This window comes from Manis javanica, chromosome 8, assembly GCF_040802235.1.
Source record: "Manis javanica isolate MJ-LG chromosome 8, MJ_LKY, whole genome shotgun sequence".
Taxonomy (NCBI): domain Eukaryota; kingdom Metazoa; phylum Chordata; class Mammalia; order Pholidota; family Manidae; genus Manis; species Manis javanica.
This window is the reverse complement of record NC_133163.1, coordinates 109,843,727-109,869,847: the sequence shown is the minus strand read 5'-3', so window position 1 is coordinate 109,869,847 and position 26,121 is coordinate 109,843,727. Positions and strand designations below refer to the sequence as shown.

At 39.5% G+C, this 26,121-nt stretch overlaps 1 protein-coding gene across 2 annotated transcripts in view; it reads left to right on the top strand.

Annotated features, from left to right (window-relative positions):
- Positions 1–18,601, top strand: part of RORA (RAR related orphan receptor A) — a 674,793-nt gene extending 656,192 nt beyond the window's left edge. For both annotated transcript variants that reach the window (XM_037004228.2, XM_037004229.2), the window contains 8 exons: positions 3,504–3,645; positions 6,264–6,653; positions 11,729–11,850; positions 13,421–13,553; positions 14,227–14,334; positions 15,632–15,742; positions 16,627–16,739; positions 18,248–18,601. In XM_037004228.2, coding sequence (XP_036860123.1) covers positions 3,504–3,645; positions 6,264–6,653; positions 11,729–11,850; positions 13,421–13,553; positions 14,227–14,334; positions 15,632–15,742; positions 16,627–16,739; positions 18,248–18,412 — 1,284 coding nt within the window. In that variant the 3' untranslated portion in view covers positions 18,413–18,601. The remainder of the gene's footprint in view (positions 1–3,503; positions 3,646–6,263; positions 6,654–11,728; positions 11,851–13,420; positions 13,554–14,226; positions 14,335–15,631; positions 15,743–16,626; positions 16,740–18,247) is intronic.
- Positions 18,602–26,121: the final 7,520 nt, after the last annotated feature.

Sequence of the window (26,121 nt, the reverse complement as noted above, 5' to 3'; positions counted from 1 at the left end):
TGAATTCGGATACTGACCCACGGGAATTCATATCTTGTCTTTATCCCATGGTAGATGTGGGACTCTGAGCAAGTCATTTCCGTCTCAGTTTCTTTGACCTTAAAACCAGGGAAATTGTCAAAATTACATGATGTAATCCATATAAATTATACTGAGGGTGCCTGGCACTTGATAAGCACTGATACCTGGCGTTTGTTTCAAGCAGGTAGGTAAGACACATGGACATGAAAATGACTGTCACGCAGGAAGAGGATTGTTATACCCACAAGTCCCTAGAAACAGGAGGCATGGCATGCCATGCAGGAGGACCATGGTGGGAAGCAGGAGGCAGAGCAAGCAAGGGGAAGATATGGGCAAGAGCCTGTTCTGTGATTTCCTCTGGGAAGGAATGGGCAGCTAGGCAGGGTAAACAGGCCGAGGATTGGCTACTTTAAAGCATTTGAGTGGGCCCTGGAGTCTAGGCATGGTCCCTAGTTGTCTGGGACCTGCTCCTGGGTGACTGGCGCAGGGAACAGTGGCCTAGAATGTGAGAGCCTGGAGAAGAAGTGGTGGGGTGTGGGCTGTGGGTCAGTTGGGTTGCATATGAAAAGGATGCTCCCGGGGAAGGTGTTTGCTGTCTTTAGAAATCATCTATCCCTGGGAAGTACAATCCCTTTTGGGGCAACAAGGCCCCAGGATGTCAAAGCATCAAAAACACAGAATAAGAAGATATGATTAATACAAGTACTCATTAAGATTTCTCAGTTAATCATCATCATGCCCTCTCAGAGTTCCCTTGTAGCAGAGCAAACTGGCGGTTGTATGTGGCTTATGTGGTAACATTCTGGGACTCTATTCGTGGTGGTTGATGTTAAGTTTAATGTGGAAAAAGTGGCATCCTTTTTTGTTCATGACCCAGCCATTATTTAAGAGCTATGTCTAGTTCTGGATCTCAGATTTTTTAAGGAAATGGGGAAATTGGAGAGGATCTGAGGACAAATGCTTAAGGTGGAAAAGAATTTAGAAAGAAAGGTGGTGGATGCTGTGATCTGGCCCACAGATGAGATACTGAGAGACAACTTGGTATCCTCAAGGACCAGTTCCATTTAAAGAGAAAAGACATTGCTCGGACATTCTTCAGACTTTATGCTCATGGAAAAAAATGGAAGAGGCTCATTGGGAAGTAAGCAAAATCCAGCCTCAAATCAAGGAAAAGCAAGTAATTCCTGATCCTGGACACCTGCAGCAACAGCAAACACAGAGGGCCTGCACAGTGGCAGAGTCTCAAGGAAAAAATGAACACCTGTCAGTTTAGACAGAGATTATGTGTCTCAGACCAAACTGAATGCCTTAACAGGTGACCTCCTGCTATCTCTCTGTAGGGATTAAATGCCTCTGTTATATTTTGTATTTTTATTTTCTTGAATGCTCTCCATTAAGCCCCAAAGAAAGCTTTACTTCTCAGTTAGTTTTCACAGAGGGGGAGAAAGTACAGAAAACTCCACACACAGCTTTAGACTGAGGCCAGACTTGATATTAGAGAGGTTTTAAGCACAGCAGAGAGGCAGTCCAGGAACCTAGGCCTGCAGCTTTGTCTCTGTTATATTTAGGCCAGCAAGCAGCTTGGCAGAGAGCCCTGGGGGGGTGAGAGGTCAGTGCCCCAGCCCCTACCATCCCAGGTCAGTACCGAAAGGTCAGAACTGGGAACTGAGGTCAGACCCATCATATCCATCCACAAAGTCCCCCAGCCACCACAGAAGAGAGCAGGTGGGCTATATTCTTACAATATTGCATACTGTAGAAAAATCAAAAAGCACAAATAAACACAAATTATATTAAAATCACCCATGGTCCTGCCACCCAGTGGCAACATTCTTTTCATGTGGGGCACAATTTTCCAAAGGTTATTCTACATCTAACTTTTTTTTCCAAATATTGAATTACATTGTGTTTTGTTCTTTAGCTGTTTTTCATTCAGTGCTATATTTGTAATTACCTTTTTATGTCAATGTATTTCTGAAATACCATTTATAATGGTTGCTGAATGTATGGCTATCCAGGGTGACTCTTCCAATGCACTAAGTTGGACATTTGGCACCTTCCTTAATTATTTTTTTTATATTATAGATAGTGCTATGATGAACATCCTTGTAGGTTAATCTTTATACCATTCTAAATATTCCTTTAAAATATATTCCTTAAAGGTTAGTTACTTGTTCAACAGGCCTGTTTTCAAGGATTTTCATACAAGTGCCAAGTTGGTCTCCAGAAAAATCTTTTGATGAGAGAGTATCCGTATCATTTTTCCTGCCACTCTGCCAATTCTTCAGAACGTTACCTCTCCCCTCATCACTACTGTCTTATTTGGGGGGTCAACTATCTTTTCCACCAAGGATTTGAAGATGATAATACTCTTCTGTACCTTTCATGGCTCCGCGTCACAGAGGTGACTTCAGTCCCCTTCTGTGTCTTCAGAGTACAAAGGTCAACAGCAGGAAGATGACCAACCCCCATATCCTCCATAAGTCTGGAAAGTAAGACCTGTGCTTCTGAGTAACAAGTGGATTAAAACAGAAATCTGTTGAAAATTAGAGCATATTTTCAATCGAATAATGAAAATACTACATAGCAAACCTTGTAGGTTGTTACCAAAAGGAAAATTTGAAACTTTAAGAAAAAAATAAACACTGAAAATTAATGACGTGGTGAGAATTCAACACAAGAAGTTAGCAAAAATGAATGAATGAAAGAAGAAAGAAAAGAGAGAAAAATCCTTGAAGGCAGTAGCTTCATATACATCTTTTATACCTTCTCATTTCCAAAACACTGCTTAACAAATAAGTAGAACTTGAAGATCATCAGATTGGATTTATTAAATCTTGAAGACCATGATACTGAACACAGGGTATTTCCGAACTGTTAAAGGTTGAAGTGTATTCCCAGTCTGACCGATCTGCCAAGAGAATCCATCCAAGTGTCCTTTAGCTTCTTGGAGCAGTAGACTGTCTTGGGGAAAGCAAGAAGCCAGAGTGGGTGATGGATTTAAGTGGGCTAGTAGAGATCACCACAGTGTACCAGGACTGCAGCCACCCTGGGTTACAGTGAGGCTCCATTTTCCTTATCTCTGGACATTCCAAAGAAGTATTTTGTGTTTACGCTACTAAAAGTATTTTGGAGATAAAGGTTAAAGGTAAGTGCCTTTGTACCAATGCATCAAGCACATAGTGTTTGATCATCAGAAGGCAAGAACAGGACCTGATCCCATGCCCTTCACATAGGCAACCATCTGTCAGAATTAAAGAAGGTTGTGCGTGTGTAAGGGACAGAGGATTAGGCTCTGGGGATCAATTTTACTCAAGGAAAAAAAAGTGGCTTTAATTTCATTAATGGTCTCCTGGATGGTTGTGCTGCAAGTTTAATTCTCTATTAAATATTAATGCTGCTCTGTGCTTAGTATACTGCCTTTAGTCTCACACAGCTCAAACTGACACTAACCTGTTCTATATTTTCTAACTGAATCACAGGGCTTTTTCAGGAGAAGTCAGCAAAGCAATGCCACCTACTCCTGTCCTCGTCAGAAGAACTGTTTGATTGACCGGACCAGTAGAAACCGCTGCCAACACTGTCGATTACAGAAATGCCTTGCCGTGGGGATGTCTCGAGACGGTGAGTGCTCACAGCTTGGGTTGTACAGTAACATGGGGTGGTGACAGTGCCTTCGGAAACCTGGACCCACGTCTGCCAAAACATGTACCCCTGTCCCTCTCCCCCACCCCACATCCCCTCTTCTGCTGGCTTTGGGAGTCTCAACTGCAGCTACTTCCTCCTCCCTAATCCAAGAGTCAGCTGACCTGCTGATGGGGAGGTGGCATGGAGGAGAAGTGTCTGTGGGCAGGACACCTTCAGGTTTTTGGCATTTAAGACATTACAGGTGGATGAATTGACTGTAAGTGTCTCCTCTGAAGGCCTTAATAAATATACCTCCTGTAGAATTATGCCCAGCAGGAAACAACAAGCTGGGACTAATTGTTACATACTTTACACTGGTTACATTTATTAGCATTTGGGATGAATTAGTTTTTATGCTAACTGGATATTTTGAATCATAAGCCAAAGCCAAATATTTGTACATACAGAACGTGTGAAAATAGTGCAAAGCATGGCTCAATGACAAACGTTTTTTTCATTAAAAGAAGCTATTTTAAGAAATAGAGACCATCTACCACTCAATTGCTAAGCATTCCAAGATCTTCCTGGGAAACTGTCTTAAATGCCCTGAATAACCAGCACCAGATTTCAAGACAGTTATTCTTACACCAGGAAACTGGCAGAAAATACAGTGGGTACATTTTAAAGAGACTTTTCTGAATATGCTGGCTGGCTGGCTCTCTTAAGAGATCCCTTTGAAGGAAACATGCCTTCCAATGACATTTCAGCCTGTGGAAAACTACTTCAGAACCCTGGGCAGGTGTTCTGACAGCCTGCCTTCCCCATAATCAGATGTTCTGGGGGTCAGGGGGCGGCCTGCAGACTTACCCAGGTGCAAGTTATGACGGCCTTCGGCAGGGCTGCACAGGATGGCCTCTTAGAATACATAGGCATGAAAATGAAGTTGGCATTGGAGATATAAGCCCCAGGACTCTTCCACTGTGTTCTCAGAAATTCCTGTGACTGCAGATTTCGTCTTCCGGTGGCACTAGCCTGACAAAGCTAGATATGCATCTTCTGAGCTCATAAGTTAAAATCACAAGTTGTGTGTGTATTTTCCCAAGAACTGATCCCTTCATTTCCCTTATAGGATGGTATGATTCCTGACGTTAATATTTAGGCAAAAGTTAAAACACAATTCAGAGCCACAGCTGAATGAGTGTCACCTGTGGGGTTAATCTCCTTGGGTACTCTCGAGCACACTTTGCAAAAAAAATAAAAGGAAAGCAAAGAACCTTCAAAATGCCTATAGAGATTTTGCATATAAATGACACCACCCATTGAAGTGGGCTTGAAGTAAATTCAGGGCCTTATACAATTTTAGGCCTGAAATTCAGAGCCCACATCAGCCTGATTGCTGTCTAACCAGCCCCACCCAGGTTTGTTACCTGAGTCACAGGAACCTGGAAATTGACCAGTGCCCAGCTCACCTATTTCCTCTGCAAAGGGAGAGCGCATCCTCCTTGGCGGAGAAGAATCCACCAGCAGCTGCTCCAGGGGGCAGCCCCGGCTCCCGACCTCACTTGCGTCTCTCCTGCCCCCTGCTCCTACACTCACAATTACCATGGTGGTGAGATGCGTGAGTTCATCCACCTTGTCAGCCATACATTTAGCCCCAGTTGATTAGGTCTTGGCTCCCCCAGCACAGGCTTTACCTGCATGTAGAGAGACAGGCTGAGACATTAAATGGGTTACTAGGAGAATTCAGACCAGGAAATCACAGGGTTTTTTTCTCAATTATCTGGGCATTTTAGGAAAAATCATTTGGGATTCTGAATGAACTGGAAAGTTACTAAGTCATTGCCCCACTTTAAATTTGGGAACATCACAATGAGAAGCTTTGCAAGCACAAATTATCCCAACGGGGACCTTACACAGTGTTTGCCCTCTCCAAAATTCTGGTATTCTTCTTACTTACGGCTAAATGAGAGCAGCAGAAAGTGTCATTTAAAGATGGGTCCAAAGGTTTCCTAGGAGCCACCATGACCCAGGAGGAGGGGCGGGGGTCAGGTAGCCTCAGAGATGTCACTCGGGGAATTGCACAGGCCCGGCCGGTCTGGTCTGTCTAGGTCTCTCAACAAAGCCCCAGATTCAGCTGTTTGGGAAGAAATGCGTTCAAGTGTAATGAACCCAGAGTAGTGAAATGAATGAGAGCTGAGTTTTGACTGCGTGTGCGTTGGTCCGGCCCCTGGGAAGAGGAGGAGGTGGTCTAGGCCAGCTGCGTGGGTGGAGAGTAAACATATATCAGCAGTAAGTCACATATCAGCAGCTCACACGGAGTGTGGGGTATGTGGCCTCAGGGAGCATAGGCGGTCACTGCTCGGGGTCTCTTCCGCCGGTCCTGGGTCTGTTTCTGACGCTTACCTCCCTGGGACGTGTCTCTGCTCTTGAAGGTGTAGAGCAAGACTGTGTGGGTAGCGAGCGCTCTTCCCACCTCTGGATCTTGTCCTTATTTTATGTAATGTGGAGTTTGATTGCAATTGTCTGAGACCTCAAAGGAACCCTTAGAGCGTGCCAGAGAGGATAAAGGAAGAAAAGCACGTTGTCTATGCCGTGGCTTGGCTTTTCTCTTTCAGCCGTAAAATTTGGCCGAATGTCGAAGAAGCAGAGGGACAGCTTGTACGCGGAGGTGCAGAAACATCGGCTGCAGCAGCAGCAACGAGAGCAGCAGCCCGGGGAGGCCGAGCCACTCACCCCCACCTACAGCATCTCGGCCAACGGGCTCACAGAGCTGCACGACGACCTGGGCGGCTACATGGACGGCCACACCCCTGAGGGGAGCAAGGCGGACTCTGCCGTCAGCAGCTTCTACCTGGACATACAGCCTTCCCCGGACCAGTCAGGGCTTGATATCAATGGAATCAAACCAGAACCAATATGTGACTACACACCAGCATCCGGCTTCTTTCCCTACTGTTCCTTCACCAATGGAGAGACGTCCCCGACGGTGTCCATGGCCGAATTAGGTAACGTCTTCCATGTCTCCGCTGGGATGCGCGGCTCATGCCTTTGAAATACCCAGGATAGGCTTGACTTTCCTCTGATGGGTTATGTTATTAAAATGATGCAACTAAAAGGGCAATTCACCTTTACCATTTGGACTGCTTCATTATTCTACCCCGGCCCCCTTGCCGTGACTGTCCGCTGTTTCCTATCATATATCCAAGAGGTGCATCGGAAATGGAACATGAACCTAAAGTAGTCATTAAGTTCCACAGAAAGCTATAAGCCCTGGGAATGGCCCCATCAGCCTTGTTATTTACTTCAATTATAACCCAGGTATTGCTTTATACCTAAAGCCCTGAAAATGGCAGCCCACAAACTGAACCTGGTCCATAGACATGTTTTTTTTTTGGACCAGTGCAGAGTTTAAAAATTTTTCAAAATCAGTTGCTAAAGTTTTCAGACTGGACAATTCTACCAGAAAGTTCAGATTTTCAGCTTCTTGAGGGAGGGGGAAAAATGATCTAGTTACACTGGGCCAGCATTGGCGACTGGCACCAGTTAGGCCCAACCTCCTCTAGGTGGGCCCATTCACCTTTTCCCGTTTATAACACTGCCCAGCCCCTGTAGGCATGTAAGTTTTGCAACACCAATGTATTCTGTAAATGTTAAAGGGAAATGGCTTTTTTATTCATCAAACTATGTTGGTGATAAATATTGGTAACAAAACTGATGTGTTTCTTAGAAGACTCACCATGAAAAAAAAAAAAAGAAAAACAAAAAACCCTGTCATTTCCTTATGCCAGTAACATTGCTGCTTCTCAGGAGATGTGACCTAGAAACATTGGTAACGCAGACAGCAGAAAACTTTCCATTTCAAGGAAGGTGTGTTAACATCCTGTTATATTTAATCAGTTTTTAAGTACAACACTATTATTAGAGGAAACTTTGGTAAGAAGCTTTACAGTTTTAGAATTGATCTGCTCCTCCCCATGATTCCTCACACAAGGTTATAATCCTCTGGGATATTTCAATTAGTTGCTGTGGAGAGACTAAGTTAATTCGAGGAGAAAATGAAGACTTCAGATGGGAAAGGGCCAGCAGGTTCTGACTTGAGCACAGACATCCTCAGTTCACAGAAATAACGGCTGTGTTCTTCAGATGATTTCTCCACCTCTGTACCCCATAAAACATTTTTAAGTGAAATTTATATTTCCAGTAAAATCTTTCTCCAAATAGAACAAATTGAATGTTCTTTACGGTTTTTCCACAAGCACCTCTTTATGGGTCTAAATTTAAATCCTCAAGAGCAGGGACATTTTAAGCCTGGTCTTTAACCACCGAACAGCATTAAAGGTGTATCGCAGCTCTTTTGATTAGCAGAGAAACCTCTGAACTAGAAGCCAAGCTGAGCAGAGGTAGGTTTGATTTTTTTTTTTTTTTCTTGAACTAGAACAAAAACTTCCCGTTTTTGTCATGAAATCTTGGTTGGCTGAGCCTTAAGCAGAACTGTAATGAAAGTAAAATTTTCAGAAATGAACAAGGGTTTGATGGAAAGCCGGCATGATATCATGAAAAATGACCCGGCTCACTTTAGGTTTGCTTCCACCTTATCATAAATACTAGTGAATCTATCCTGTTTGCTTATCAAATGTTCAACTCTGAGATAAATCCACAGGGCTTTGCCAGCGTATTGCCCTTAAATATGGCAATTCAGCTAAATGAGCACTGATACCTTAGTGGGGCCAGAAATGGCTGAGCCAGTTCTCCCGGTTGCGCCCCCCGCCCCCCCATTTGTCAGTTTCCTATTGCACTGGTGGGCTGGGAGCAGGGGGCCATTACACATTCCCCATGCTCTCCTAAATTAGGGGCTTTTCACATGTGCTGTCACATTTTCCAGGATGAAAAAATTGACTCGTCACTAGGATTGGTCCCAAACACAAAACTAAGCAAGAAGTTATCTGAAAAGGATATAATTGGGTCTAATTTTCTATCCCGTTCTGTACAAAATGGTTTGAGGAGCAAAGAGTAACATAAAAGTGGCCAAAGACTGCTGCTCCTTCAAAAACTGTCTCAGGGTCCCAGGTGCTGCCTTTGGGGCTTGAGTTTTGCTCTCTCTTTAACTAAGGGTCTTAACTTCCTTTTAGGCTAAATTTTGCCATCGGATTTTATACAAATGAAACCAATTGTACTTGGAAAATAAACTGTAAATTAACATATCCTATGGCCAATTCTATCTTTCAGTAATAGTATCTGCAGTTGATTATTTTTAATGGAAATATGTCTGCATTCCTGGCTAGGAAATTTTGCTGTGGATGTACATACAATTAGTATCTGAACTATACATTCCAGATATATAATCTAGATTCATTAAAAAAAAAAAGCTAACTGCACTTGTTATTACGATCAGTGACTAGAGCCTTGTGTAGGAGAGACAGCTGATATATTGGGCAAAGCATAAAACAACAAGGCAGCTTATAAGGGTTGCGGTCTTAGCTTCGCTATCAGTTTACACCCCACTGTAAATCATGTAACCTCTGAAAGTCTCCCTTACCTGTAGAATGTAAAGATTAAGAACACAAACTCTGGAGCCAAAGTGTGCGTTTTTGAATCACTAGCCACTTGCCAACTATGACACTTTTGAGAAGTCAGTTAACCCCGCCCTGGCTCAATTTCATCATCTGTAAAGTGGGGATAATATTACTGTCTTCCTCCAAAGGTTGCTATGAAGATTAAGAAAGTGTGTATATTCAGAATATGCATATGAGACTGGCACATAGTAAACATTATGTAAATGTTAACTGTTGTCATCATTATTAATGTATCTGTAAACTGAGGAGAGTTTGGACAAGATGATGTCTAAAGTGCCTTCCTACTGTGAAAAATCTGTGACTAACTCAAAAGTCAAGATTTTCCATCTGAAGTTTCTAGACATTGGCTGTATGTGAGAATGCAGCCACTGCCCTCTACTGGCTCATCAGGTACACTGCATCATTTGTCTGACTGAAAGCGGGACTCGCAGGTAGGGGATGAGTAGGAACAATTTTTAGGATGAAGTGAAATTGACCATATTAGTGAAATGATGAGCATATTAACTGGAAGAGCATCCTAACCACGATGAGCATGGTCTGGAAGAGAATACTGTCAACCTCTTCCTGTTCCGCACCTCAAGGATTCCCCAGCCTCCCTGTGTGCACTTCATCATCATTTTTTTCATATCTGCAAAAATTGGCTTGCTATTTATGTATTTATTTTCTTGTTTGTGACTCCCATTATGTTTATCCCTATTCCCCTCCTCTCTTCACAAGCATCATTGATTTTAAGACACATAATTTACTAGTTTCTCCAGCTTCCTCTTGTTTCTCTCCATCCCTTTCTGTCCTTTCATTTTTTTGTTTATGTTTTTACAATATTTATTTATGTTGTTTTCATGTCTGTGTATTTCCAAGCAGGGCTGTTAAGGTTTATTGTATTTCATTGTCTCTAGGGAAATTCTAGTTTCAAGTGTCATTTAAGTGAATCTGCTCTGTTTTCACACAAACAAGTCTGATTTTATTTGACAAAAGCGCTAACAAATTTCCAAATAGACACTCTTACTAGTGTTGCCAATTGCATTAGGCAACATTCTTTTAAGTGGTTTTCCTATTATAGATTCAAAACCCTGGTAGGGGGGATCACTTTTGGGTACGGTTTCATAGTCATGGAATCTTGTCAATTCCTCTTTTAAAATGCTTCTTTAATTGTCCCTCCCTCCCATAAGTTATCTCCAGCCTACTTCACGCTCTTCATCCTTGACAGCTTCATTCCAGCAGCCCTCTTACTAATTGGTCCTCCTGCTTCCAGCCCTTCCAGCCTCCAATCCACCAATTATAAAACTGCTTGTTTCATTTCCCCAAACACAGTGTCCCTATGTCAGCTCCCCCTTAAGAAAGTCTGACTCCATTTGTTACTCAAGTACAAACTCTCAACATTCAAAATCCTTCAAGAAATGGACTCTTAACCCACTCCTATTTCTGTTTTGATACTATTGCTTTATCCCATCTGCCTGTCTCCTATAAATTCCATATATTTGTTCCTCCATCTCCCATCCCTCAAAGGTGGAACTGGACCACCTCCTCACACCACTGGCCCCTGCCTACCAAGTCCTCTTTATCCTTCGTGGTGCAACTCAAATGTTCCTTTCCTGCCAAGAAACATCCCCTAATCCTGTTATCTCTCCCTTCCCTGACAGCACCCGTTATCTTTTTTTTTCTCTCCTGATGTAATTCAACTTCCTGTTTTATTGTCTAATGTCTTGAATCACCCTGTCAGTGTATCCATACATGTTCAAGAGATTTTAAGCTCCCAGAAAAACTTCTTTGACATCTGTTTCTCTTCATGTCTTCAAACTCCCCGTACTCCTGTACAAGAACAAATGTTTGGGCAGCACAGACTATGTAACCCCACTGTTCAAAGTGCTCATTTAATTCTCACAGACGCCCTAGGACATAGGAAACCAAAGCACAGTGAGGTTACGTAACTTACCCAAGATCACAGAGCTAGGAAGGAACAGCGCTGAGATTGAGACCCAGGCAGTCTGGCTCCAGAGATCATCTCTTAATCACCACACTTTATAAAGTGACACAGGAGGTGCTCAGTAATGCTTGTTCTGAAATACATAGTCATTGTCACAAAAGCATGCCATTTCCTAATTTTTCAGGAGTAATCCTCCCCGGATCAATGTATATGGCAGATGTGTCTTCCTAAAAATGCCAAGAAGAGGCTTTGTCAATCATTCCCTTCACCTACCTTGGTCAATATTTGTTCATTCCCGATGTTGATGTAAAGGCAGAGAAGGAGGTCAAGGGCAAGGGGGGCGGTTCTTTGAAGTAACCGAGCCTTATCGCTAAATGTTACATTTGCCTGTCGTTCATCCTCATGTTCCAAAATACAGAATAGCTCCAAACTGCTTATGTAAATATGTAAAGGTAATTAAAACTGGTTCAGTATATTTCTTTATACTCGTTACTCTTTAAATCCAATATTTAGTAGGGAAAACACTGATTATCCAAAGAAGAAACTGGCTTTTCATCGTCGTGATCTTCTGTTTTCTCCTTAGAGCACCTTGCACAGAATATATCTAAGTCACACCTGGAAACTTGCCAATACTTGAGAGAAGAGCTCCAGCAGATAACGTGGCAGACCTTTCTGCAGGAGGAGATTGAGAGTTATCAAAACAAGGTATATGCTGGAAAATTTCACCTAGGACTGAGGCAACATTGGGAAGGGTGTTTGTGCAGGAAATTTGATCCAGAATACAGACCATAGAACGAATGTCTTTCATCAGACATCAGATTTCTGTTTTACACTCTTTCTTTCAGACTGATCATGTACTTGGGCCTTTGTCATCTTTCTGAGATGCAAGTATGCAAAATTTCAGCAAAAGCAAATGAATTCTACTGTGCCTAAATGCATATCTCCTATCATATGTCAACAGAGGGCTAGATTAAGCAGCTTCCAAAAAGCTTAAATGAATTGGAATTTGTCCCATAGCACAGTGGGAGATTTCAAGATCCAGAAGTTGATATAAAATAATCCCAGCCTCATGCTTCCAGAGGTTCAGAAGGAGCTTAGAGAGTGCTTGAACAACAACAACAAAAAAAAAGTTAGACAGCTATGATCCTAACTCCAGTCTGCACCCAGCAAGGTGAGGCTGACACATGGTGCCCCTACCTGCCATTTTCAGTAAAACAGTCAAACCAACAAGCCATCAAAATGGGAGGGCAGGGCTGGAAAAGGGGAATTTTAATGATCCATTCTGCCTTTGGTGAAAGAGAATGCTGTGATTTTTCCCAACAATCACAGAAACTCAGGGTTAGGAAGGACCATAAAAATTATCTAATCCTCTCCTTCATTTTACGTACAAGGGAACCAGCATCCCCCGGTATACGGCTGGCAAGTGAAAACGTCAGGGCTAGACCGTGATTCCTGGCTCCTAATTCAGTGTTTCTTTCACCCACCATTTTGGTGGAAAGAGTCTTAAACTGAGATTGCAGAAACAAGGGAACAACACAGCAGATCCAGGTCACCCTGTAACTAAATTAAAGAGTGGGAATACAAAGGGAATGAAGCTGGACAGATTGGAGATAGCAACACGTCACTTGTTGCCTTTGAGGTGACAGGTGACACCAGCAGCCAGAGATACGAAGGGAAGCAAGAAAGCAGAGTGAATGGCGGCCTGTCCTGTGAGGTGGGATTCAGAGTCAGAGATGCCGGGATTTGATCCCAGCTCCCTGACCGACCAATCGCTGCACATTCATGTCCATTCATGGAAAACGAAAAAGTGTTCTTGTGAAAATGAAATGAGACAAAGATGTCATAAAGCTCCTGTCTTAGAGCAGGTGGACAATAACTGTAATGGACTGCCTGTTTTTCCCTTCCCCCAGTAAAGTGGTGGTAAATTCCCAGGCAAAATAATCGCCTAAAGGAAGATCCGTTTTGCTCCTCTGCATGGCCCAGGGGTAAAGCAGTGGCATGTGTTGCTTTCCTGACTCAGGCTTTCATCTTCTGCCACCAAACATCTTCCCTGTCCTTTGCCACCAAAATGGTAAGAGAGGAATTGGAGGAGTTGAGAAAGGACTTGGAAGCCAGTCTTATAACCCAAATAACTGGCCAACTGTTTATCTTTTTAATCCTTTAGCTTTTTGGACTCCATTTCCAAAGAACGATTTTTGCAAAATAGGAACAGTTAAAACAACTGGGTCAAGGATATGGGTGACTGTGTACATTAATGTGTGTCCCTCTTCCACAGCAGCGGGAGGTGATGTGGCAATTGTGTGCCATCAAAATTACAGAAGCTATACAGTATGTGGTGGAGTTTGCCAAACGCATTGATGGATTTATGGAACTGTGTCAAAATGATCAAATCGTGCTTCTCAAAGCAGGTATGTGCTTTGCAGGTGAATTTTGAGATCTCTTCCTAACTGGCTTTCACCAGCTTATTAAAGAAATGCTTGGGTAAGGAAGGTGTCAGGAACAGTTTCTCTCCGATGATGATAGCTCAGGTTTCGCTTGGCAGAAATAGTTCTTTTTAAAGGTTTTTGTGCAATTTTTCAGGAATTGTTCCATCCATTTTGCTTCTCCTCTGGGTGAAAAGATTAATCTGACGGACACATGCAATCTCCACTTTTACCATCACCTGTGTGTTGTTCTACACAGCAGCTACTCCCGAGGTCACAATAAGCTGTTAGGAAGAAGATTGTTTGTAGAACTGCAAGAAACATCCTTGTTTTTGTTTTTGTCTTTTTCTTTTTATAACTATGAACCAATGTTTTCCTGGCAACTCTTGAGACTCTATGTTGTCTGCAGTACAGAAGAATGCCAAAGAAATAATTTGTAAATCGATGTCTCTTCAGTAATACAAGCCTTAGCTTCTACACAAGTCTTTAATTACACTAGTGAACTTTGCCCTTTTAAGTAGAAAGCTAATGTGACTGAGGCCCTCTAACTAAACCGGATGCAACACCCATGGGGCTGACTCGGAAAGGGTCTCCACGTTAGTGCCTCCAAAACAAACCCACCGAGACAGAATAATCATACCGTTTCTGCTCTGCTTAGGTTCTCTAGAGGTGGTGTTTATCAGAATGTGCCGTGCCTTTGACTCTCAGAACAACACCGTGTACTTTGATGGGAAATACGCTAGCCCCGATGTCTTCAAATCCTTAGGTGAGGAAATCTCTCGTGCTTTGTCGTTAAATCAGGGCTACAGGAAAAGATGGGAGTTGGGTGACAGCTCTTACTGAACAAAATGGGAATTGGTTATTTGAAACCAAAAATGAAAGGGTTCTATGCTTAAGTTACTTCGTTATTAAGTCACTGTAGAAAATTCATACTGCTCTAACACTTTTTGTCTATATTATTCATAAAGGTCTGGAGTTCTGTTTTATTTAGTTGGTAATCAAAGAGAATTATATATCTTTCTAGCTGCTTTCCAGATTTTAAGAATCAGATTTGCAGGGGATATATTATAGACATATAGATATATAGATAAACTAGGGATCTGATTTGATACATAAAGAAGATAAAAGTCTGCCCTCTCATACTCCTCAGACTACAACCATTAATAAGAATTAAATGAATGCATCAAAGAAATAAAGTATAGCCAAGTGAAATTGTGACATATATTTCTAAAATATTTTGAATTTCTGAAATTTAAATAAAGTGGGATATAATCATTAAGAATGGGACAGTATCCAAGATATATTAAGTGATTGTAAAAAACAGTTAAATGATAGAAGGTGTGTATCCTTTAATATAACCCATTGTCCTTTAAATATGTAGACATAATATGCAAATCTGAAAGAACAGACACCAGACTAAAAGTCTTTTGGGGATGGAGTATTGCTTTATGGGAGTTTCACATTCTCTTTTCAGGTTTGTAATAGTTATAATGATTTTACCACCACCATGGATCATGTGTTACCATTTTTAAGGGTGTTTTAGATCGAACAGAGTAGAAAACCAAAAAAGAGAGAGAGAGAGAATGTGTTTAACTTTTCAGTTAGATTGTAGCTGTTAGATTCTATTGGTGAAGAATGTGGGCTCTGATATCAGGCAGAGGCTCCAGCTTTGAATCTCAGGCTGTTACTTCCACCTGTGTAACCTTAGGTACATTATTTTTCTCTTTAAGTCTGTTTCTTCACCCCTAAAGTGGGGATAGTACTAATAATAGCTCCCTCCTAGACCTGTTGTGATGTAGCAGGGTACCCAAAGAAACCTCTTAAAGTGGCACCTAACATGGCAGTCACACAACAAAAGTTCACTCTCATTATTTTGAATGATGGTGATGGTAGTGGTGAAAGTGATGGTGGCTGAATAGATTTTTAAGGTTTCAAACTATCAAAAAGTAGAAATGTTACTATTACACCCTCTGATCGTCAATGACTAGATCCCTCTTCCCTTCCTTTCATATTTTTCCCATAGGGTAATAACCCAAATCCTAAATGGTCTTTAATTTTGGCAGGTTGTGAAGACTTTATTAGCTTTGTATTTGAATTTGGAAAGAGTTTATGTTCTATGCACCTGACTGAAGATGAAATTGCATTATTTTCTGCATTTGTACTCATGTCAGCAGGTAAGATAACCAAAGAAAAATAAAAATGGGTTAAAAATTGTCCAGGTAAAGAATTCTTATAAGGTACCTAACTTTTCATGACTAGAGAATATTCAAGGAGGCTACCGAACAAGGCTGCCACTGTTACTAAATCTAATAGCAAGTTTTTCAAATACGAACCTCCCCCCAAACCACACACATACATATACCCTCTGAAGAAGACCCCATGTCATTCTGATACAATCTTAAGAAACGACAATAGAATAAAATGCCATCCACAGTTAACCCCGGGTGCTGAGGGAAATTCTGTGGTTCTAAAACATACACCTTTCTTCACATCCGTGTGATGTCATCCACAAATTTATCTGAATTGCATCTGTGCTGTCAACCAGTACTGCCTCTTGGATATAATCAGTTTTGCTAATTTACTGTCTTCTATTTGGGCTTTATCCTAAGTGAACAACCCTGAAGACCTTTGGAATTCTATTGACAATTTTAGTTGCCTTGGATAATAAGGCAGTTTTCATATTTGCAGGAAAGGCTAGCAGGATTGATAGGAGTATTTCATTCAGAAATCTAATGCTTTCCAGAGTGTAAGGGGCCATGGTAGTTTCATCTGTACTCGTACAAGCATGGCCTTAGATTTAAATGGCTTTTCTTTTGGAAGAGGAGGACCCTCCCTTCCTTTCAGTATCAGCATAAGTGGAAAGGTTTAACACTTTGTTCTGGAACTGTCATCGATCAGTTTTCCACTCCTTTAGGAGCCAATTTGAAAGAGAAGTGAAAATGGCCCATTAATCCCTAACTGCATTATGGCATAATAATCTCTGTGTTAGCGTCAGGAGGAATTGGGGGGTTCTGACAAGTTGGGGGAATACTAAGAAGTATCATTTTTTCATATTTAGATCGCTCGTGGCTGCAGGAAAAGGTAAAAATTGAAAAACTGCAACAGAAAATTCAGCTAGCTCTTCAACATGTCCTACAGAAGAATCACCGAGAGGATGGAATACTAACAAAGGTGAGAGCCAAAGGTCTCCAGCTGGCACGGCCTGAATTACCCCTTTCCAGAGATCATGCCAACAGTCGCTCTTATAGTAGCTTGACCAGGCCCTAAAAGTATTTGTAAACAACAAGCTACTGAAAAGAAAGAAGTATCTCCATTTCAAAATATTCTCTTGGGCCAAAATTCAGGTTAAATTTTTACTTTCGTTAGTTATAAAGCATCCTGCATTGATATAAATTAGAGAAAGAATCTTTGAAGTTAGAAGGAAGTTTTGAAGGACTAAAACTCAGGATGACCATATATTCCAATATTAGTTCTATTTCCATTAAATTCATTAGTAATTAACAATAAATGACTTGTATTTTCTTCATCAATCTCCCATTATTACCCTGTATTCAAAGCCTAAGGTTTCATTTTTGCTAATTATTATCCTTCGCAATAAAAATATAATTAGGGTGTCAATTTAAAATAATGCTGCTATCCTTCTGTGCTAGAGCCTGTAGTATGCACTTGATCTTAGAAAAATCAGTGCTATTCTTTCTTGGATTATTGCATGTGTTTTGGTGCTCAAGAAAATGATTTGAAAGGTTTGGATTTTTCTTCCTGTTTTCTTTTCTCCTGATAGCTAGATTAGGTCAGAAAGTAGAAGCTGTTTTGCTTTTACTTTTGTACCTGTTGCATGAGAACTTGAGGCAGGAATGGGAAATAGAGGGAAGAACTCTCAGGAGACTTCCCCTCTTTGTCTGCTTGCCCCCAGGACACAGGAGCCATTAGCATCTTTTATTATAGACAGCACCTAACCCATGCACCATATCCATGATCACGTGAAAATGTTTCTTAGAGAGGATTATTCTGGGTTGAAATAGTAAGTATTTTGCCCTTGCACAGTGCATTAGAATTTAAAAGCATTTTTGCAAGCCAAATTGGTAAAAATCTTCAAGTGGTAAGTGGTCAATGCTGGGACTTCTTCCAGGCCTTCTGACTAGTCTTTATTTTATTTCTCTGCACAGGGTCTTTTGCTTAGACCCAGAATTGCTGTGTTACAGACAAAGCTCTTTCTCGAAAAGAAACTTGTTGTCATTGGAGTTGGCTGGTACCCATTCTGCGTAAATATGTAGGGAATGCCAGCATCTGCCTCCTTGCCTTCTTCTCTATCACCAGATCTCTTAGTTACCCACAGTGGTTGAAGGCAGGGCTCAGGATGGTAGAGCAGAAAGTATGTTGGAATAGAAACAGGAAGTGAGAGATTTGGGTTCTTGTCTCAACTCTACCACTTTTGCTTATGAACATCTTTTCAGATCATTATTATTTGTTTTCAAAACCATATTTTTTAATGTTTACTTGATATTCTGTGATACGATTGTATCATTATTTATTTTTATCAATTTTTTATTACTGGATGTCTGAGTCGCTTTGAGTGTGTTTCACCATCATAAACAGTGTCGTAAAGATCATCAGATTCCCTGAGTTTTGATTCTCATGTCTGTTCTCTGCTGACAGTATGTCCTTTCTTCCATTTACAGTTAATATGCAAGGTGTCTACATTAAGAGCCTTATGTGGACGACATACAGAAAAGCTAATGGCATTCAAAGCAATATACCCAGACATTGTACGACTTCATTTTCCTCCATTATACAAGGAGTTGTTCACTTCAGAATTTGAGCCAGCAATGCAAATTGATGGGTAAAGGTATCACTTCTAGAATGTCTGAAGTACAAACATGAAAAACAACCACAAAAAAAAATTAACCAAGACACTTTATATGGCCCTGCACAGACCTGGAGCGCCAAGACACTGCACATCTTTTGGTGATCGGGGTCAGGCAAAGGAGGGGAAACAATGAAAACAAATAAAAGTTGAACTTGTTTTTCTCATGCATATGATTTCCATTATGCCTACAGATGTGGACCCTTTTTCTGTCTCGATTTCTTGATCGTTGACCTCTGTTTACAACAGAAGGAGGGTACTAAAGTCAGAGGATTTCCTTTTCTTGTAGCCCACTGCCTACAGACTTTCTACAGAGTCACCCATCTGTCCATGACAACAGAGAGTCCGGCAGTGATCGGTGACTGGTGTGCATAGCGGAGGTTGCAGCATTACTTTGCACAGCTTGCTCTTTGTTTCATGAAGGAAGTTTTTATGTTTTCACCGATCATTTGCCCATCAGCAGGATGGCATGAGAAGGGTCCGTAGCACTAGCAACAATAGCATTATAATATACTACAGGGTAAATGGGCATGAAGACTATATATAGCTAAAAGAGATATTGTTTATATATTGTTTTAATTAATATAAAATGTAGTTACTGGTGTAGCTTTTCCTGTTGAATTGATAAGGCACTTTCATTTTGCACCTTTTTTCTTTAAATTAAATGCTAGCGTGTTCACTGTTGTGTCGCATGTGCACCAGAAACACAAGTTTAACTGAGAAGGCTTGGAAGGTACGTCAGGAGGTAATTATGCTGCTGTTTACAAAATGACTTTTAAAAATCTGGCTGGTCATATCTAGAAATCACAATGTTGGATTTTTTTTTTTTTCCTAACGGATGAATTTGGAATTAGAAATGGAACTCTCCCTCAATTATACTTTGTTTTTGGTAAGTTTAATGATAGATGTGTTTATGCTTCATACAAAGTTGAATAATCAACCGGTGCTGTGGACTTATATCATCATGCATATTATTTTAAGCTTTTTAAAACACCACCTCATGTTGGCAAGGGAGGGGAGGCTCCCTTTACACAGTTCAGTAATGCTATGGACTCCCTCTCAACTTGGCTTCTCATGCTTCGAGAACAAACCAGTCACCTGATATTTATTGGAATCTAGCTTTTATCATAAGAAGGACTCAAAGATTCTGCTGCAAACACACACTCCCCATGTGAGGACATGAAGCATTTACTTTGTGAATGATTATGTTCTTGGTATAATTAAGGAACCCTTAGAGTCTATGTCAGAGTGAACTAGTTCTGAACTAGCAGCCTCTGGCTGCTCTAATTCTAGACTGTAGCTCTCCATATTTCACAGACAATGGACAGGAGGGCAAGGGAAGCTTACAATGTTGAACCAGTTTCCCTTATTTAAATATTAAATACTTTAAGCATATAAAGTGAAGTTGATGCTAGCTGCAAATACTCCTATATTTATCTTCACTAGAAAACTGTGGACTGTAATTTATTTTATGAAATATTTAGAAGACTGTTTGGCTTTTGTGTTCAGGTAAGAAATGTTGAATTGTTTTTTGTTTAACTTCATGTTTTGGTTGTTTTTTTTTTTAAAAAGTAACAATTTCCAATGGCGGCGGGGGAGAAAGAACAGTCTGATATACCAGCGTGCCTGTTTTAAAGATAAGTAATCTTGGGAATGTAGGCATTTCAAAGATGATTTTAGTCATACTCGGGGTGGGATTCAAAAGTCTGGTCTGACACCACAGACCATGTTTATACAGAAAAGGAAATATCATCCCGTAGTGTAAAGGTGGGAGTTCCCCAAGCAGCCCTTCATAGCAGAGAAAGTGTCTCCTCTCCCACCAGGGACTACTCTGGGTCTTCCACAGGGATTGTGGCTCCTTGTGCCACGTGGAGCATAGTACAGGCTTCCCGGAGCCCTTCACTCTATTTTTAACTTCACAGACTTTCTGACTTGTTTCCTGAGGGACATGGAAAAGGGAAAGGAATTATTCACACAGAAATGTGTATGAAGCCTAAATATCATCTAAAAAATTTTTTTTGCAAAAACACAGTAAGGGTTTAACCATAAATAAAAGAGTAATATTTACTTAAATTTCTTATAAGCATATAAAACTTTGTGTTTATCTAAAGAGGCTAACTATCAGTATATAGTATTTATGTTTGGGCAAGAAGGATTAAATCAAATTTTTTATTTAAGCATAGTTCCTTTAAAGATCATTAAATAGTATTTATACTTTGAAAAGAGTACCAAGCTTAGTTCAGTTATTTATTTGTCCATTTTTTTTCCTATTGTTTGTCCTTTGGGGGAAAATGGTGTGTTTTTATTTTGGTTTTGTTCTGTTTTTTTGTTTTGTCATCACTGAGTCACTAAATTTGGGGATGGTTTATTAAAGTATATTAACTTCTTTTTAACCAAAGCTTTCTGAATATGACCAGCCTCAGGTGCTAGTGCATTAAAGAGCAACTAAACGAATTCCAGTGTCCATTTATGAAATGATAAGAGCTAATTGAACTTCTCTAAGGGTGAAAGAGAACATAATATTGAACTTAATGGAAATTCCTTTTCCAGAAAGGATTTTGCATGTACCTAATGCAAAAGATGATGCTCTAGTCTCAGTAATAGTCACGCCATGGTAACATTGCTTTTAGAGTAAATTAAGATATGTTGACATATTACTGCTACTAGGTCTTTCTGGAAGAAAAGGAGGGCGCGGACTTTCGGAGTAAAGGACATTGACATTGTAGAAACAGAGTAGTGGAGGCGTGCTCTGTGAAAAGAGGGAATAACTTATTTGATCGAAGTTGGGATCTGAAGTTAAAGAATAAATCAGTCAAAAAAAATGAAGTATGGAAAAGGATGTGAAAAACTTTGCATTTTTATTTTCTTCCTTATTATAGAAACACCCGTGTGATGACACAAACTACTTGGTGATACAGAACAATTATTCGTAATAGTTCCTATAATCAAAGTTTCCTAAACTTAAATGCCTAATAGTGTTATAAAGATTGGAGTCACATCATTGTTATCCCGGCTGCTATAATGCCTTTTACACAATTTTCTATGTAGGGTAAATGAGGCTTTTGTACAAAGCTTGAATATCTTCGGTTATAATAGTGTCCAAATGGTTACATTATATTGTTAAGAAACTGCCCTTGGTCACAATGAAAACAAAAGTGCAATGAAAGTGCTTTTTTTGGACAGTTTGCAAATTGTGTTAAAGCTATGGCTTTTTTTTTTTTTTAGTGTTCAGATCCTAATTTGTATAAAAGCTATGGGTTTTTCTTTTTTAAGTCTTCAGCATCCTGATTCACCCTTCCTAGATTAAGGAAAACATGACTTAAGACACTGCTTCTAAGTTTGGTTGTTCTTTATAGTGGGGACACCCAGATCTCTGTGAGCGTATGGGGGTGGGCAGAGGGTCGGGTGAGGGGGGAGTGTGTGTGGGGGGGGTTAGTGTTTGTGTGTATGATGTGCGTGTTTCGGACCGCTTCTAGGCTACTAAGTGTCAGTGGAAAAGAAAATGTATTCAAAATACTTAAAACTAGAAGATGGAAAAAAAAAAAAAGATTTATTCTATACAAAGCCTTGTCTGGACCACTTTAGAGAGACTTCTATTTTTTTAACCCTTCTATAAATATTTGATGGCACTTGAAATATTCCTGCAATAAAATGTGATTTGTGTAAAGAAAAAAAAAGATTTTGTAATGTGAAACAAAGAAAGAAAGTAATGTAATTTTCTAAAAAAAAAATGCAAACAAACAAACTTTGTATTATTTTCTTGATGGAATTTGTCTATCTGTCTTTGGAAAACTTTTTATTTCATTGAATGTGCCATAGTAGAAATATGTGTTTTTAGTTTTAGCCTAAGGATAGCTATTTGTGTTCCGACATTCCAAAATGCAAAACCACCTAGTGGAATCTTTAATGAAAAGGTTTAAGTAGGATGTAAGCTTCTCTCATTGTTGCTTTTTTGCACATGTTCTTCATTCCTCTCTAGTGCAATATGTACATAGAGCACGTGCGGGTGTACCTTGATCCCTCAGGGAAAAATACGTATTTGTACAGTTTTTGTGTTTTGTTTTGGTTTGGTTTTTTTTGCTTTTGTTTTTGGCTAAGGAATGTCGATTGAATCACTTGTATTGTTGAGGGGCAGCCAGATAATAATCCTAAAGCCACTGTTTCAAACATTGATTGTTTAAATCATGTCCTTCCAGTGCTATTATTTTAAGATAATAATAATAAAAAGTTATTTTCTGACAGTTCTTTGTGCTGATTGATGAAAAAAAAAAGGGTAAATAAGCACCTTAATGATTGACTTACTGTGAATGACAATCCATCTTGATATCAACAATAGAAGCTCTGTCATTTTGGAGTTGGGATTAAGAGTCAGAAACAATGTGCTCAGGGATCTTCTAAAACTCTTAAAACAGGGTGGCCAGGACTACTGGGACAAATTGTGTTTTTTTATTCTTAATAATAGTGATAATACTCTCCCTCCAAGGCACAAGTGAACTGTATAGAATTGCATGTGTGTGTAAACTCTCCACTCTTGTCTCATTTTGTTGAGTTTGAAACTTATGTGTTCTTTAGTCTTGTATGCTTAAAAACACTAACTTCCAAAGCAGTATGAGTATGAACATAGCAGAATGTTCAAAAGATGTTAATAATACCCCAACAGAGCATATCACTCAGAATGCAGCCCTACACACTTCATTTGCCATTTCTCTAGTAATTAAAATATTCAAGATAAATATATTTATAGCATTATATATTAAAAACTACTTCAAATTCAACACAGTATGACTAAAAACTTTTTAGACCATCAATGAGATGAGAGCCCTGCCTATCAGTGCAGTGAAAGAGATAAAAGATGAAACACATTTTTTCATGTGCCAGCAAGTAACTGTTATTTTCACTGTGTTCTCTTCTAGGAGCAAACCGAAAGATCCCTTTAAGTAACGGTTCTTCTGCTTCAAATTTGTAGTTTTTATCTGTTGGATTAATATAAGAGCTGATGTTTAAAGACAAACAAAACCCACCTGTATTACAGAGCAATGTGAGCCAGCTTTTAGGGCTACATTTTACATTTTTGAAATATAGTTTTGTTCTCTTATTTCCATGTATTTTCCATAAAGTCAGTGAACCTCAGTATAATTGTTGTCTTGGATTCTTTTACACCTAAAATACACCTTGAGAAGAAGCTTTATATATTTTCTCACAACCATGGAAGAGTGTAATTTAGGAAAACTTTCCATGTCATTCAGATGAGACAGAAACCTTTACCCTACTGTTCTTGGTAAGAAAGACTATGGAAAGTGCAGGAATCTCCCTCTGTCCGTCTCTCTGACACAAATGTACATACATATATATAAATATATGTACACACACACACTCCAGTTATTGACATTTTTACTTACTATAACGTGTGATTGCCACTTCTGATTTATAAACATATGGCACAGCAGAACCCTTTAAAAACTATACTATGGATTAGACTACCAGAAATGCAATTGCAACAGTAAATCTTGATCTTTTACTAATAGTTTATGATACAGACCTTCCCTCTGGCACTAAACACTGGTATTACTGAGGAGGACCCACTATATTTAATTAAACAGACCTCCCTATTATTGTTTGTTCTGATGGTGTGAGAAGGTTGACAAGCAGTATCTTTACAGAGCAATTGATTTCACCTCTGGGTGTGTTTGCTTCTCTGTTTATATAAGTGAGATCAGTTTTGTCACACCCTCAGAACAACTTTTCAAATAATCCAGAAGCCTGGCTTCAGAGCAAGGAAACATCATAGATGGGGGGGATCTCCATGTTTAACCAGACCCTCAGAACTTAGAGCAATAAATATATTCAGTCATTTATTTATTTATAAGCAAATGACAGAATATTCAATCCAAATAGAAACATTTTTTCAGTGATGCAACAACATGGAGTCAAGTGTTAAAGAAGCAAATACAATATTTTAATAGATGCCTATAGAATCTGTTTGCTGTTTACACTTAGTGTTTGCCACATTAGCAGTATCACACTTCTTTTTCCCTTCTAAGAACTAATGAAAGATCGCTTGCTATTAGCTTTGACATGCTGCACATGCTACTATGTTGTTCTCGAAGAGCAACTAAATTCTCTCCAGTGTGTGTGATCCCTTTCTCACTCATTACTTTAATGTGGATGAATACTATTTCTAGGAGCTTGGTCATTGAACAGATTGCATAAGTAAATGCAGATAATTCTTGAGCAATATAGTGAATATGATTTCACACACACAAAAAATCCGTATGTACTGTACACATCTTCCTGAACCCAAAATTCTTTTATCCACAATGGTTTGAAATCTCATATAAAACAGTGGTTTAGTTAAACATTAGGACATTAGCTGGCTGCTTCTTTAAATGTACCTGTGTCTGCCTGCTCCTTTTGTGGAGATCTGTTTTTTGTATTGGATGTTTGGGCCAATGGGAGGCTTCAAGCTACAACATATTTTCCCAGTTTAAATATATTTAACATATGACAAACCCCAGACAAGGCTTTTAATATGTATAAAGAACTGCAGTGTTAGGTGGTTTATTCGCAAACCGTTTTCAATGTTGTCCATTTTTATGGCACCTTTAACAATATTCTTGTTTCCAAAGTACAAAAAAAAAAAAGTAGGTTAAATAATCTAGCCATAACTGAATGTCAAGCAATAAAACAAATGACTTTTGTGCATAGACTTAAAAAAATACAAGTTTTAGACATCTGCATGTAAATGCAATCTCTTGTTTACTGCTTTCTTCAACTTGAGCAATTGATTCCTTATTTACTATTAACTTAAGAACTTGTAATGGCCTGTAAACATTTTCTCTCTTCTTTCAAATTTACCTTCGTCCCTGCTTTTGAGTCATAATATTTAATGTTGTTCTGCACATCTCTATACAGTTAACTTTTTGGCTTTCATTCTGTATAGATAAGAAAATGTTATATTATAAACAGCCTACTCAGTGCGAATATTTATCTGTTTATCAAATCCACAATATGCTGTATAATACTGGTTTTACTATATAATCTATTTTAGACATAGCTGTTTAGAACTAGAATGTGCTATTTTTGTGTTTTTCTGATGTGTGGTGCTAGATAAGTTACTTTTGTGAACAAAAAAAAAATCCCTTTTATTCCTAGACAATACCACCTTTGGGTCTTGTTAATTTCACTGAGTATAACTATATATTTGTATATATATACATATATATATATATCTACCTGTGCCCAACTGGCAGCTGTATCAGAGTGCTGGATTTGGGACATGCTTTTCTCTTTAAATACATAATATCATTATATAAATTATTCTAGAGTGTATTTAATTAGGATACAATTACTTCCTTAGTATGGATATTTGACATCTAGGGTGAATTTGTTTATAAGTACAGATATATGAAAACTTAATAGCATTTACTTTATGTTTGCTACTTGGCTATATACCATTATCTCCTGAGCTGAAAAATACTTTGCCAGGCCTTCAAGATCCTGAAGAAACACTCTAGTTTAATGGAGTAATACTTTTTTTATTACAAAGGAGTTATATTGTTGGCACCTGATGGTTGTGTACTCAGCTCCTATTATAGGTAATAGGCATTTATATAAAATATCCTTGGTGGCTTGTTGGCAGAATAAACCCTTCCCCTCCTACATGAGCCATGAGAAATGTGGAGACATCCA